Source organism: Stegodyphus dumicola, chromosome 4, assembly GCF_044657685.1.
Source record: "Stegodyphus dumicola isolate Sdum_Otavi_A_Nest chromosome 4, ASM4465768v1".
NCBI classification, from domain to species: domain Eukaryota; kingdom Metazoa; phylum Arthropoda; class Arachnida; order Araneae; family Eresidae; genus Stegodyphus; species Stegodyphus dumicola.
The window spans coordinates 3130929-3147676 of NC_140771.1; the positions used below are offsets into that span (position 1 = coordinate 3130929).

At 30.0% G+C, this 16748-nt stretch overlaps 1 protein-coding gene across 4 annotated transcripts in view; it reads right to left on the minus strand.

Annotated features, from left to right (window-relative positions):
* Positions 1-16748, minus strand: part of LOC118201102 (single-stranded DNA-binding protein 3-like) — a 231722-nt gene that overhangs the window by 177932 nt on the left and 37042 nt on the right. For all 4 annotated transcript variants that reach the window (XM_085814470.1, XM_085814469.1, XM_085814471.1 and 1 more), the window contains exon 7: positions 6465-6560. In XM_085814470.1, coding sequence (XP_085670596.1) covers positions 6465-6560 — 96 coding nt within the window. The remainder of the gene's footprint in view (positions 1-6464; positions 6561-16748) is intronic.

The window sequence follows — 16748 nt, forward strand, 5'->3', positions numbered from 1 at the left end:
CAGCACTAAATGTTATCTATTGGACGTATTATTTATAAAATCTACTTTTTGCACATGGAAAGAAATTTCTGTGAAATTTTTCCTTTGTATTACACTCAAATCTTTTCAAATGAGTTATCTGAAGCCTATGCATAATGTGAGAAGATTTGTGTGATAAAAGGTTGCCATGCTCTTTGGCATCCAATTATTAATATTAAAAATTTTTTAAAAATGTGTAGACATTGCTGCATAGGTTATTTTTCAAACTGTAGTTTTTTTAAAAATTGTAATGGGATAATGAAAGCAAAAAGTAATAAATAATGATTGGTCAGGATGGCCCCAAGCTGTAGTTTGTTGATAATTATGTGATGATGAAAATAAAATAAATAAATAAATAAAATAAGTTATTTGCCAGGCGGGCATCAGTGATGAAATGAAATTAACATTTGGCACTTTTCCACATTTTATTATGAAAAATACTAAATGCCCAAGTTTAATGCAAAAAGGCAACTCTAAACAAAAGCTGCTGGTGATCCATAGGCCTGGATATTCCAGATTTCAGACTTTGCACTGTATCACAAACGTATATATAAGTAAATAAAATGTGAAGATATAATGTAAAAAATTTTTTTAAAAAACTTAATTTGCATTTTTGTAATAGTAAAATAAAACCACAAATTACTTTCTTCTCTTATTTCTAACAATAAAATTTAAAATAACATGTATGTGTGTTTATTTTGAATTTCAGAAATAACCTTATCTTTTTACAAAATAATACTGTGAAAGCAGATGTCTCATTTTGTGCAGCATACGGAATTTAAAAATAAAATTCTGTCAGTCAGTTAAAATTGGAAAGAAATATCCAGAAAGTTAAAATTAAAGAAAAATGAGAAAGTTAAAATTGAAAAGATTTATGTTGATCCTCTCTAATCCCATGCAATAGAAAATCACACAAAATGTAGCGTATTAAAACAGTATTATTCAGGAATTCAATAATGAACTGCAAAAATGATAAATTTTGAACACTGCATTCTAATTTTACACATGCTTTTAACTCTATTTTTTCATCAAGCTAGAAATATGATAATAATCTCATAAATTATCATTTTTGCTTTTTTTTCAGAGGAAAAAAAGGAACAAAACTTTCTTCATTCACATAAGATTCAAAACAGTATTCTAATTCTCATTAGTATATGAATTTTATAATATTTACACACAAGTTTAAATTTATTTACTTGCTTTAATTATATGCAGTAATTAGTGAACTACAAATATCTACAACTTATTTGAAAACGAATACAACTAACACAGCTAATTATCACAATCTCTTGTTATAACATCTTTTTTGTTTTGTTGTTTGCAATATCTTACCTTTAGGGAGCTACATCCAATTGCAGTGTTACTGATGCAACCGGATTCTCTGCATACACAGTTCTTACAAGTCAGCACGTGAATACCCTGATGTACATTACGCCATTTATTTCTTATTTTACGGAATAACAATTCATTCAAAACAATGGAATTTTAAAAAAAGGAAAATAAAATATCTGTAGATATCTTTAGTACAGAGACAGTGTCTCCTTTAAATAAATTACAAAACATTTCGATGATATTTTTATACATGGCCTTTTCTTAAGGAAGAAAGTCAAAAGGGGGGGGAAGGGAGAGAGATGAATAAAATTGCTATTATTTAAGATAATTTAAAAGACTAGTAAAATTACATACATACACACATATATGAAAGAAACTAATTTAGTTTAATGTATACTGTAATTTATTAAAATTTATTATAATTTTCAAATTACAGTTCTCAACGATGAAAGACAGCTTGAAACATTTCATCAGCTATCAAATTTAGATCTTTAAATTAATGTATATTTTCTTTTTACAATAAAAATAATGTACAACTGTCTAAATTTTACACCCTTTCCTGTAAAATAACTCTATTTTTATAAATCAAAAATATTAAATTATCTTAAAATAGGAAAGTGTTTACAAGAAATTAGTCCAGACACAATTCAGGTATCTTGTCATATCTCTCTAAAACATATGATTTATTGTCTCTTTATGAAATGGGTATAATATACAAAATAAACAATTTAGAAGGGGGGAATTCTGTAATCTTTCATTTTTATTTATTTTTTAATTAAAATCTGTATTATATGACTAATAAAATATTACAGTGTACCTAATTATTACATACATGTGACTTTATTTACAGTCAGCACCAAAACACTTAGTAGATGTACTATAAATACATCATGAATTCCATTTATATGGGAATATAAGAATTTAAATTCATTGTGGATTTCACCTGAGTACAACCATAATCTCATAGTACAATAACTACTACATCTTTTTAATAATACAATAATTAAAGAAATGTCTGTCTGTGCAGTAATGATACAATTAAAAATAAAGTCTGAAATCACTTGTTATAGGTTCCAAGAAGTGAGTTAACTGCAGAAAAATAAAGATTTTGAATTTAAAGATACTCATTTATGTTTCATGATAAGTATACGCAACCACTTAGCAGTTTAAGACACATGCTTTTAAAAGAAATCTGTAACTGTTTCAGTGTACACTTCTGAAATCTTATTATTTACTATTTAAAGCTGACAATGCATTGATAGAACTTCACTGTTTATAACTAAAAGTTTTTAGTGAGACTGGTTTAATTCTTAAACAATATTAAGTACATGTATCAAAACTGCAACTAATAATATCAAAGGGATATAAAGAATATAAATGCCAAAATATGATACTGGAGATTTAAAAAAAATTAAATCTAATGTTAGGTTCCACAAATGCGTTTTTGAAATATACTCATATTTTTTGCTATAATGATAAGTAATAAATATGAATACATTTTAAAAAGTAAATATATTAAAATAAACTGTAAGGCAGGCAGCATATTCTATCACATTGCATTGATAGAACTTCACTGTTTATAACTAAAAGTTTTTAGTGAGACTGGTTTAATTCTTAAACAATATTAAGTACGTGTATCAAAATTGCAACTAATAATATCAAAGGGATATAAAGAATATAAATGGCAAAATATGATACTGGAGATTTAAAAAAATTAAATCTAATGTTAGTTTCCTGAAATGAGTTTTTGAAATATACTCATATTTTTTGCTATAATGATAAGTAATAAATATGAATACATTTTAAAAATTAAATATATTAAAATAAACTGTAAGGCAGGCAGCATATTCTATCACATAAAATTATCATTTCTTAACAGAATGCCCCTGATGTCACAATACTCTAGAAACAAACTCAGAAAACAAAAATTTGACATAGTAAATGTCACTGAACAAAGAAAACTGAACTAATTTCATTCAATAATAATATGTGACAATTACAGGGTTCGTACATATTTCTGCACACGAAAATTAATGACTTTTAAGGACCATTAATGAAAAATATTAAGGATCTATGAGCAAATGGGAACTGAATAAATTCAATTAAAAATATTATCTATTCCTGAATTTTACTTTTGTAATACCATCCTAAAAATAAAAGATTCCTAAGTAGTATGCATTATTACTAAACATGAATTAACATAATTATTAATAAAATAAACTTTAAGCAATTTATCAAGTAGCATTAAATATTTTGCACTTACAATAGTTGGACATATTTGAAAAAAGATAAGTGACATTTACGTTTTACTAACAGTTAGCTTTATGTTGAATTTTTTTATATCTCATTTTGTCACATACTTGGTCATCTAGAGGTTTAGTAAATAGCAGGTAGATTTTATGTCAAACAGCATAGGTTAAAATGAGAAGTAAAATTATAATCAGCATGATTATGATTTTACTTCTCATTTTAACCAAAAGACTGAATATTGTTCCCGCTGCTGCATGTCTTAGAACAAAACCTGAAAGGCCTGATGTAGACACAGTTGGCAGGTTTTGAAAGTTAGTTGGGCTTTATCTGATGCAGTTTGTGTCCTAGCTTCTTGTAGAGCTCAAGGATTGTAACCCAGCTAATATACTTTAAGGTTTCACTAAAGCACCACAGTTGATAAGTTGTTTTGTATTATTTTAGATCTGACTAGATGCAAAGAATAAGTTTTACATGAATTTTTACATTTTTGTGTTTTATCTTGTGATCACTGTAACGATTTAAGAAAGGCAATAACTCACTTTAATATCTAGAGATAATTTTTAAGGGAAAGCAGTTACTTATAAATAATTAAATTAGGTAGTTTGATAACCTTAGTCATTATGGATTTACATGGCCACTATTAAATTTTTTGTTAAAAAAGCCCTATTAAAATCAAAATCTAAAAAAATTTCACAGTTTAAAATATATGTAATTTATTACATTGATTCTTAAATGATATTAGGATAATTACACATTAAGAGCTACACAACATTTATGTTTTGAAACAATAACAATCAACAAAATATTTATCTGTCATTTTAACTTGAAGCCATTCCAAATATTTTGGCTAGTTTATATTGATTTTCTTCTCTTTAAGCATTTTTTCTAACAATTAGAGATTTGTCTCAATGTATGAACCAATGCTCTTGCTAGTTTCTCTGAGCTTTATCTCCTAACTTGTCAACCCCTCTGCAATGTACCTATGAGGGTTTACTTGATCTGGTAAAAGTTAAATAGTCCAAAACCCCTGACAGACATAAAGCATATTATCAATCTGAAAGTAACTAGATTATCAGACTAAGGTTTAAATAAGCCTCTTTTTTTAAAAAGAACTTCAAACATAAAGGCATGTTCTGATGCTAACAAAATCAATTACATCTCATGGTGACATAATTAAACAAGAACAGTCAAATTCAAACTAAAAATGGGGAGTAGTGGTCAAAGATTATACATTTTAATTTAATCTGGCTCAGTAACTCTATCATATGAGGAAACAGAAATAGGAAATTATAGTAAAGGCTAAAATCATAAACAATTGGGTAATTTACATAATAATAACTGCACATATCTTTGAATAATAATTTTCTTTATGTAATTCAGTTTCTTTCTTCAGCACGTTTCCTTTTCATTTTACAATTTTTGGATTTAATTAAAGATTCCTGTTATTCTAAAAAACACTAAATGCATTTAGAATGTATAGAAAAAGTGGCTAATTTTATTTTTTTAGCAATATGAACATTTAGACGAAATATGAAATACATATGGTAATGGCTGGTTACAGAGCTGATGTGGCAGAATTTTTAGAATTTAGAGCAGAATTTTTAGAATTAGAGAGAAATATTTTGGAAAAAAAAAGGGGAGAGGGAAAAAGTGTAAAATTAATGTTATAGAGAAAACTGATGCATAGAATTTTCAATATTCTGAGACAATTACATGGGAAAAACTATGAAAAAATTGAAAAGATGACATTTTTAATTAATTACAATAGCTAATTTTGCTTTTGCTAAAAGCTGTTTTGTAAATTGTGCTTATTGTGCAATGTATAAAAGCTGGTTACACAGCTGATGTGGCAGAACTTTTAGAATTTAGAGCAGCATATATTACCATTATTTTAATGAAATTTATCAATGTTATGATATTTTTTTTAAAAATCGTTGAAAAATTCTCAGATCCCAGAGTTAAAAATTTTCTATAGAAACTGATCTTAAAATCACCAAAATGTTGATAAGTCGCCAAATTTAGAACTGTTTAATAAAAGAATTCACATCCCAAAAGCGAAAAGTTGTTTAAAGGTTATTAGAAAAATGAATTTCAAAATGCTTATGTTTCATTTCTTGCTTAGAAGCTCAAGTATCCCAAGTAAGTAAACTAAGTATTTATATACATATAGTACAAGTAAACTAAGTATTTATATTAGAAATAGAAACAAATTATAACCAATGAACCCATTCAAAAGATAACCATATATGTCAGTGAATCACCAAAAATATTCCCCCAACATGCCAATTCACACTCAAAATGGCAGACGTAAAACAGACAGAAAGTTCAGATAATTAAAATTAAGGACCTTCTGCTGAGTTTGGCCAAAATTAAGGACTTTTAAAGACCAAAATCGATTCCAAAAAATCTAAGGACTTTTAAGGATTCTTAAGGACTGTACGAACCCTGAATTATCTGTGCAAGAATTTTTTTAACTGATTAAGTGCAGTAAATATTTTATGAAATCATATGATTTACTTCTAAATACTAAAACTTCCTCTTTAAATATTACAAAAAAAAAAAAAAAAAAATTACCAAGAAAAATTTATTGTGCTTCTTAAGACAAATACATGTTAAAAGGAATTCTCCAAATAGCATTCATATTCAGGTTTTCAAATTTCTATAAAATATGCATATGCATAAAAATGTGACAATAAGAAAAACATTTGTCATATGAAACTTTTATTTTACTCAATAGATACACTCATAATTTGACAGAGGAACATGAAAAATTAAGATTTAATTTTTCCCCTTTAAATAAATGTGTCAATAAATGTTAAAACAAAATATCAACCAATAATACAAATGAATAAAATTAAGCGTACCTGATTCTGCATCATCTGTGAATGAGGTGGTGGCTGGGGATGGGGGGACGGCTGAGAAGCTGGCTGTTGTGGCGGTGAGGGTCGCATATGAGAATTCTGCATACAGAAATAAATATAATTCAATTATTGATAAAACATGACAGGAAAAATACTTTCAGAGAAACTTAGAATAAATAAAACATTATTTTATTAATTTTTTTAAGAATGTATCTTCTCTGGATTCAAAACAATTCTCATTTGTTTATTACCACCTATATCCTCAGGACATTCATCTCTTGTATACAACCAAGTAATCCTATAACAAATGGGTGGCAGTAGACAAATCACATGAAATAGCATTTTATAAATACCACATATTCTGTTCTGTCAAATTAGCCATTATTTGAATTCCAAATTATTAGCCATAAAATTTCAATTAAACTGTTTACATTGGCAGCTGGAAAATTATAAAACTAAGCATACAAAAGATTCATGAAAACTATAGATTAGTAATTCAGTCTCAGTAGCTGCACCCTGAAACTACTGCTCTTCACAGTGGTGTTTGCTGCTTTCAAATATGAGTGCTTATTTTTATCTGGATTTAGATAAGGGACTCTGAAACATCAGAGTTACTTTATTACTATACAACACATGCACCCACAGTGCACAAATACAGTGAAAATGTCTTTTCATTTCCAGACTTTTCTCTGTGCTCAACACACTTGTTTCTTATCCCAGTGCTGTAATTTGATAAATTACTAGTGGGCAAGCCAAAGCAAAACTCATATCGCAAGTAATTTTTTTAGTGCCAAACCATGAAACAAAACTTTTTGACACTTCAAATGTTGTATGTCACTTTTGGTTTAAATCATGATGTATGATGTCATGATTTAAAATTAATGTAATATAACAACATTTTCTCAAAAGCAATAAAAGAATTAACGTGGCAATAACATATTGTGTGAATTATACTAAACTGAAACAAAAATATCGCCAATAGCAGGTATTTATTTAAAATGAACATTTACAAGCATTACTGACTGAAGATTTACTGACATAAATGAAACATTTTCAATGTACAATGACATCCCATGCAATCGTGTGCTTTCTTCAATGTCACAACGTGATCTTATATAATACTAATACATATAATAGTTCATAATGCTATTTTTTATTTCATATTTGTAAAACGAACAAATTTTTTATTAACCAACTCTACGATCTGCAAGCCAGCAGTGGCAACACTTTTTGAAATGAAGCAGATTTTTCTCTCCAGCACGCAAAACCGTTTCCGCTTAGAAAAACGAGGGCAAAAATTAGCATTTTCAGAGTTTTTATTTAATATATCAGCTCATCAAAGTTGTACAAAGATAAGAATGGTCGAAATGACTTCCCACAAACTTTTGGAATATGGGTACCTCTCTCAAAACTCAAGTCTCTACCATTCTGGAGGAGATTATGCCACAAACTTGCTTGTAGAAATTAAGAAGTTTCTAGATGCGGTTACCGCAGTACCGCCAGCGCTGAATCCACAAAGTTCTGATTTAAACCAGTCTAGTGGCTTTTGCAGTAAGGAATTTCGCAGGTAAGTTCCAGTTCTAGTAGAAATAGTACGCTGAAATTATCAAAATTAATGATTGATAAATTTTGTGGAGACACAAACAATGGAGTGAATTTTGGAATAGTTTCATAAATTTGATAGATAAAAAGAAATGCTCTCAAAAATACAAAAATTTGTATATTTAAAAACATTCTTAATGGGACAAGCTATGAATGTTGTTTCAGGCTTTGAATTAGTAAAACGTAATTATGATAGTTGTGTAGCATCACTAAAAGACAGATATGGTCGGAAAGACCTGATAATTCATTCATTCATGAATAAAATTCTCAATTTAGAAGCCGTTAAAAATTCTGCGAACGTAAAGGCTTTATGTAAATTGTATGACGAATCAGAAGTTTCGATTCCTAGCATGGAAGTTTTAGAGGCAACTTCTGGCTCATGTGGACATTTACTAATTACACTATTATTAAAATTAATTCCGGAGAATTTAGTTTTGGAATTTATTCGGCAAAGGGAATCGTAAGATGAAGTTTCGGAATTAACACAATTTATTAAAACAGAAATAGAATGCAAACAAGTTTCAAATTTAGTATAAAATGAAAGAAAAAATTATGTACCTGCGCAATTCAATCAATCAAAATATGAAACTAGAAAATACATCAAAAATACACCCACAGCTGCATTTTCTAATTCTAATACACCCACAACTGCATTTCATACTGCAATTAACCAAAAATGCATCTTCTGTGATAATTTACACGAGTCATTTAAATGCAAAGTGTTTCTGATAAATTAAAGAGACTAAGATCCCAAAACCGCTGCTATTCTTGTTTTAAAAAATTTCATACATCAAAAAAGTATCGAAACAAAACTAAATGTAATAAATGTGGTGGAATGTATCCCACCCAATGAATCAATCTGTATTAATAAATCCCCTGTAAATAAAAAGTCAGAACAAAATTATTCCCAAAATGAAACTGAATCTCTGGCTTTGAATTCTGAGAAAAGAAATGGAGTTCAAAACTTTGGTTCACTAAGGCAATAAATCATTCCTATCCGGTCATTGAAATCAAAATTCGGAATTGGAAACAAAATAATAAAATAAAAATTGAATGTTTGATCTCGGTGGACATCAATGTACCTAGTAAACAAATTGCAGACTTCATGGAGCATTTGGGGTTGCAGGTCACTGATTTGCTCTGGAAAAAATAACACAGATGTTCAAATATTAATTGGCGGAGATGAATTCTGGAATGTAGTTTATTCCAAAAGAATTAAAATATCTGAAGGATTGTACGCAGTCAGTTCTGTGTTTGGTTGGGTTGCTGCAGGAATAAAGAAAAATAAAACGCATACAAACTGTTCTGAGACCAGTTTGAAAGAAATTTGTAGTTTAAAAATAGTAGATATGAGGCAAGTTTTATCTGGAAATATAGTCCGAATAATCTAGAGAAATAATTTTAAGGTAACAAAGAAATGATTCGAGAACCTTCAGAATAAATTAAGTAAAATTTCTGAAGACTTTTCAGGAATATTTAAAAAAAAATTGAAAACCAGATGTTAGAAGGAATTGTTGAGGAATGTCCAAATAATGATACAAATTTGTGGAGACATCGAAAAGGGCTTTTTGATGATAGGTACTGCTGAAGGTGATAGACAATTTCTAAAATTTCTTTGGTTTATTGAAAATAATGACTCTTTTAAGATTATGCAAATATGTAGCGTAGCTTTCAGTTTGACTATATCACCTTTCATTTTGGCAGCCACTATAAAATATCACATTCGGAAATATAAGGATAAAATGCTGGACAGTTTCGAAAAGTCAAACTCTTCTATCTATGTCGACAACCTGTATTTCGGAGCAGGAACGGTTAAGATGCATATTGGCTATTTGTACATGTGGTTATGTTTAAGGATACCAGGACGAATTTCACAAAATTAAGAACTAATTCTAAAGCATTAAATGATTTATGGGTCTTAAATGGGATAAAGGAATCAAATAACAAGTTAACTAGTGAATCAAATTTTTTGGGCATGATTTGGAATTTCATCGAGGACAACATAAATTAAGAAAACTTAATTGACTCTTTTAATGAAAACGATTTTGCTACAAAAAGGAAAATTTTACAAAGTATTGTCCAAATATATGATCCATTTGGATTTATTGGGCCCTTTGTTAATCGGGCGAAAATCATTATTCAAGAAATCTGGTATTCCTGTGATGATGTCCTTTCTGCAGAGATTAAGGACAAATTTAACATTTGGCGGGATGAACTTAGTGATTTAACTGAAATACTGATACGGCGAAATTCCTTTGCTGACGATCCAGTGAATGTATGCCTTCACCTATTTTCAGATGCTAGTCTTAAAGCATATGGGGCCATTGCATATTTTAGATATTGTATGAGTGATTCAGAAATTAAAATTTTCTTTATCATGTCGAAATCCAGGGCTGCACCTTTAAGATCAATCACGCTTCCTTGTTTAGAGTTGATGGGAGCACTCGCGGCTGCTCAAATGTTATTTAAAGAAATTGTTTGGAGAATTAATTACGAATGTTTATTTTTGGAGCGATTCTGAAATCGCCATTACTTGGATTAAAGATTCACCAAATAATTGGAAACCATTTATTGCCAATCCTGTTACAGAAATGCAGGGTATATGCAACACAAAATTGTGGAACCACTGCGAAGGAAAACAAAATCCTTCAGATTTACTGACTGGAGGAATTAATGCTCAGTCACTAGTTAAGAATGATTTGTGGTGGCATGGGTTACACTAGTTACGTTTTCGTACTGAAAACTTTCTGAAACAAAAGAAATTACAACCAAATTCAGAATCGTTAGAGTTAAGAAAAAGTATTATTTTGACTGCACCCGTAATTGACAATGAATTCCCAATTCTGGATATAGAATAATTCAGTTCTTTAGGAAAATTACTCCGAATTACTGCCTATATATTAAGATTTATTGGGAGGTTTCTGAAATGGTCTGCAGAGAATGGACCTTTAAGTACTTTTGAGATTGAAGCAGCTGAACTTTACTGAGTAAAAATTACTTAACAAGAATCATATCAAGTGGAAATACTTAAGTTGTCAAATAAAAAACCATTCTCGATTCTTCCATCTACTTCCTTAATCCAAGGCTTGATGAGGAGGGAATTCTTTGGTTGAAATATCACATTCAATTTGCAGACAGTCACAAGAATTTAAAATACTCCATTCTATTACCTTCTCAATGCAAGTTCACAGAGTTGATCATCATGGACTCGCATGAAAAGGTATTCCATGCTGGAGTTAATTTGAAACTAACACAGATCAGAGCCACATATTGGATCATTAAGGGGAGGCAGCATGTTAAGACTGTCATCACTAAATGTCTGATATGCAAACGATATAATGCTCGTCCTGGGGTACATGATATAGCTCCACTTCCTTCGGACAGAATCCAAGAGTCGCCTCCATTTGCTGCGACCGGCTTGGACTTCACAGGCCCATTTTTTAACGAAAGACAGCGAAGGTAAAGTTTACATGCTGTTGTTAACGTGTGCCATTACTCATGCTTAACATATGGGGATAGTAACTGATCTCAGCACTGAAAGTTTTTTACTAGCTTTCCACAGATTTCTAGCTTGACGAGCACTGTGTACCACCATGTACTCCGAGAATGCCAAGACTTTTAAAAGAGCTGACAAAGAATTAAAACATATTTTCAAAACTTTGAGTGACTCATCTGTGGTCCATGGAGGGGGAGGTTTTGGGGAGCATATGGTACAAACCATAAAATCCAGTTTACACAAAATTATTGGTCGATCATCCCTAACTGTTAACAAACTCTAAACAGTGCTCACTGAAATAGAGGCAATGATTAATTGTAGACCAATTACCTTAGTGTTTAACGATCCCAATGAACCTTCTCCACTAACACCCTCTCATTTTCTGGTTGGTAAACAATTACTATCTCTGCCTGGTTATAATATAAAAAAAAATCAATTATTAAACTATATAAATACCATCAAGATATTTTAAATCATTTTTGGAAGCACTGGAGAACAGAGTACCTTTTTAATCTGAAATCTTGCCAATATTTATCCTTGAAACTTGAACACATCTCCATTTAAAATCAATGTCATTTAAAATGTCTTGATCCATGGCAATAAACATCCCAGAAATCTCTGGGCGATAGGTAAAATTTCGGAATTGCTGGCAGGCAGAGATGGTAAAATAAAATCTTGCATAATTAAAACACCTACTGGTATCTTAAAAAGGCCTATACACTTTTTTTACAACATGGAACTTAACTAATGTTTGTATTTTATATTTTTAGGTTTGACCTCGCTGACAGGTATCATTTAATGTTTGTAAAATTTATGTGTTTATATTTAGGTATGCATGTTTGTTCTATTTAACCATTTCTCTATGATTGATTGTCGAAATATTAATTGAATATAACAGTATATATATTTAAAGATGAAATCTCCACTAAATTCAGGTGGGGAGGTGTTGAATAATTTGAAAGAAGAAAAACATTATAGAGGGCATTGATACCCACATTGTCATACAGAGAATAAAAAAAGTGTGTTTCTGTTGAAGATGGCAGCCTAAAAATACACTTTGTATATAGTTCATTAAAATATTGTTAAAAATGTTAAAACTTGTGAATGACTGAACCACCATCACCTGATCTAGGAACTCATTTCCAAAAAAGAGACTCAAGAATGCTCAACATATGCCAGTAAAATGCAAATCACGGATGTGCACATCTTGCAGTATAAGGGCGAAACCTCGATGCGAAACATGCGATGTTGGTCTATGCATGTACTAAAAAGACAAAACATGCTTTTAAAAGTTTAATTAGTTTATAATTAGCTTTTAAAAGTAACTTTGTTTTTTGGCATTAAAAAATAAAAATTACATAACTGTTAATTTTAAAATTTTTTCTGATGATTTACTTTGTACAATAATGTAAAAAATTTACATATAATGCAACTCTTAAATACAATTTTTTTTTAAATTTGCAAATTTCATCATTTATTGCAAATGTGCACTTTTTTTTTGTGTGTGTGTGTGTGCTACCTTAGTAAAAGGCTTACACATACACTGTTTTCACAGTGCGACCATCAACCACAGACCAATGGACAAGAAATTTTTTTTTATTATTATTCTTTTTTATTCATATATTATCTGTTTCCACGATCATAATATTCGATTTCTATAGTTTTTTTTTTTTTTTAGTTATGGCATTTTACAGGATGATACAGCCACACAGCTACAAAAAGATACAGTGAACAATTATCTGGATTTTATAAGAAAAATAACCTGGATCAATTTCAAACCATTTGTTATTTCTTTACAACATTTTGTTATCCATTAGTAATAAGAAAATTTTCTGAAACAATGAGGCATATTCTCATGACCAAAGTTAAATTCTAAACTTATTGAAAAATTAATAAAACTAGAGATTATAAGGCCTTTTTTGTAAAGCTGCCAACTTCTAAGGAAGACTGTAAGAAATAATTTATAAACATATAAATTATGACTGCAATATTGAGTTTTTTCAAATTTCACTGACTGCAATGTGCAGTTCTTCTGAGTTGAGTAAAAGCAGGAAAGAGCATAAACTAAGTTTTGCACCATATAAAATGCACATTACTTGCAATTTTCCATAAGAAACAAGATTTTAAATATAATAAAATTATTGGTAACATATGTTGAAGATTAAAAATATAATATATATATATAAAAGAAAATCTGAAAGGTTTCAGATTTTAAATTATGTCCAAAGGAACTTTTTTTTTTTTTAACATTTTGTGTGTTACCTTTATTTTATGAAATATTATGTTCTTCGCACTAAAACCATAAAATTCAGTTCAAGAGCAATATCGCAAAATAATTTTAAATTGAGGATATCCTTTATAACTTCCAATACACGGTCTCATGCGCTGGAGATAAATTTTTTTTCCCTGTATAATGTTGCTATTGCTAGCTTTGAAATCCTTGAGTTTGTTAATCACAAATTCATTAAAGTTTTACAAAATATAAAATTGATAATAAAACAAATTCCATATTTCAGATTTGGTCTTCCAGATGCCCATATTCGCAGTAGGATTATGTCATTCAAAATTTGATGCTCTAGGTTACCGTTTTATCACAGTTCGAGAAACATATCTACATTCATGCAGATTCTTTGTTATTTAATTTCTTCAAATATAATACAGGGCAATAATATTTGGTGGCATCAGTTTGAAAAGTTAAATGGATATTCACAGTGATTCAACACAAAACTGTAACACGAAAACAATAATCCCTCAAGGACAAAGCTTTAGTCCAAAGTGGACTAAAAAATTTAGATATATTTCCCATATTAGAGTCCCTAAACTGCAATCAATTTTCTTGCAAGTTTTGCTGTAGACATCTCTTAACGGCTAAATTCATTGTGGTAGAAAATGTTGTCAGTGTTTAATTTCACTTCATGCACAAGAACAAGAACTGCATTCAGTGGGTCATTGAATAAATTAGTTCTAGACAGAGTCCAGTTCTTTTGGCCAATGCTGAAAATCTTTTCAACTGATGTATTGCTGTGAATTACTAATATATAATAGTCAACATTACTTTGCTGAGCTTTATAAATTTGTACATCCTATTTTCACCCTGCAGTCTTGAAATGTGCCATGTTTTCAAAAAATAAAACCATGTATTACACAAAAGAAAATTAAAATTTTCTTCTCAAATAAATATACACTACTTCTGCATTCTTCTATTGATGGGTATTTTCTTGAGGACGCACAATCACTTTGTAATATTCCTTACCCTGGAATAAAACTGATTCCAATTATCTTTTTCCCCCACCCTCCCAAGTCAACATAAAAAGTCATTAGCATCAGCCTTAAAAGGCTGAAGGTTTAAATATTTTACTATTACACATGTAAAAAGAGCAACAGGCTTCCTCTGTAGAGCCTAGGGAGCTAGATGAAATACATCAGTAGAAACAAAATCTGAAGAACAGATAGTAAACTTTATATGCAAGATTTTTCATCTGCCACTTTATATTAACCCTTTAACTGCCGCGGAAAACGTACAAGATTCATTTCCCAGTGCCACGGTTTTTCACACAGGCGCGCGTAGTTATGTGATGTATTAGGGGGAAAATAAGTGCAAGTTTTACTTTCTAAAAACTGTTTACTTTCACAAGATAAAGAACAAAAGAAAAAAATGAATGCACAAAATTTAATGTTTTGAGTAAAAGTATAATAAAAGGATGTTTTTATAATAAAAAAGATCCCTAAATGGAGTTTCGATCAATTCATTTTTAGACCAGTAAAGTGTAATAACAGGTTTCAGTGTTAGACCTTGCGAAATCAGTACACCTAAAAAAACATATATTTTTTCTGAACTGGTTGAATGCCATGATTTTGTTCTTGATTTTTCGTTTCCAAGGTGTTGCTTCATATACTCGTCTACAAAACAGTTAGTTTGAGTAACAACATGAAGCACGAGCAGTTCATGAAAAAATAATTCAAAAAAGATAAATGGGTCTGAAATATTCGTTATATCTTTCTTTATTCCTGGAACCTACTACAAAAAGTAAATGGAAACAGAGGACACAGAATTAAAAAAAAAAATATGTTTTACTCAAACAAAACCAACTAATACCGTGCGGTCATTACTTTCATCACTTTAGACACACCCCTCTCTCAAATTTTTCCCCACACTTCTCTGAAATAATATCCTCCTTCGCATACTTTGTCAAGGTCTGTGGTGTTGCATTCCAAAGCTTTGCAAATCATTTTACGGGTAGCAGCGCAAAGCAAATGATAGCAGTTTGGAAGGGCATACCTATTCGCCCGTGGCAGTTAACGCATCGACTGAGCAAGGCATATATATATATGCCCGCAACAGTTAAGGGGTTAAGAAAGTATAAAATGGAAATATCAATCTTTTCATAAAAAAAGAAATGCTCTAAAACTTTACAATTGCTAAATCAGCTTCTTACCAGAATCTAAAAGAGATAACCTGCAAGAACACAGATGTTCAATTCCACACATAGTTTGACACAATTTGTGAGATTTTGTTTCAAAGTTTTCTGAAGAAAATGATAGAACTGGATTGTTCAGTATTTACGTACATTAACTGACTTGATGCATTTTAAACAGCTCTATGAAGAAACCAACAAGAATATCCTTATAGATGTATGAAAGTTGGAAGTTAATCTAATGAAAACTACAACCTCCTTCAACACTGTCCACCATGGTTTTTGCATTATCACAAGCAAAGCAACACCACTTCGCACTTCTGGATAAAATCATAGTTCAAGACTTTAAAAACTCCTTTCCTTGAATTATTGGCAGTTCCAACAATCAAAATAACAATATGTATATTTGGCAATATCTCAATATGAAACAACAATAGGGTACAATTTTATAAACCTCACATTGTAAAATCTGAGTTATCATCAATAGCTAGCACAAGCAGTGCACTTTGTAAAACTTGTATAATTTCCTTTCTTGTAAAATCTGCTAGACACATAACTTGAGTAGTTGCATTAATTCTTCCACAAGTAGTCCCCTACCCCAGGAAATATTGATTAAAACAAAAAATTTGCAAGGTCAGTACATGCAATCTTGAGATTCACAAGAACAGATGAGAATAAAAGTTCTGCATTTTATCAGAATTTTCATTGTTTATAAAGAAAAATGATGAAACAGCCTTTGAAGTAGATTTGATTTTCGTGTAGCCCTGGTTTTTA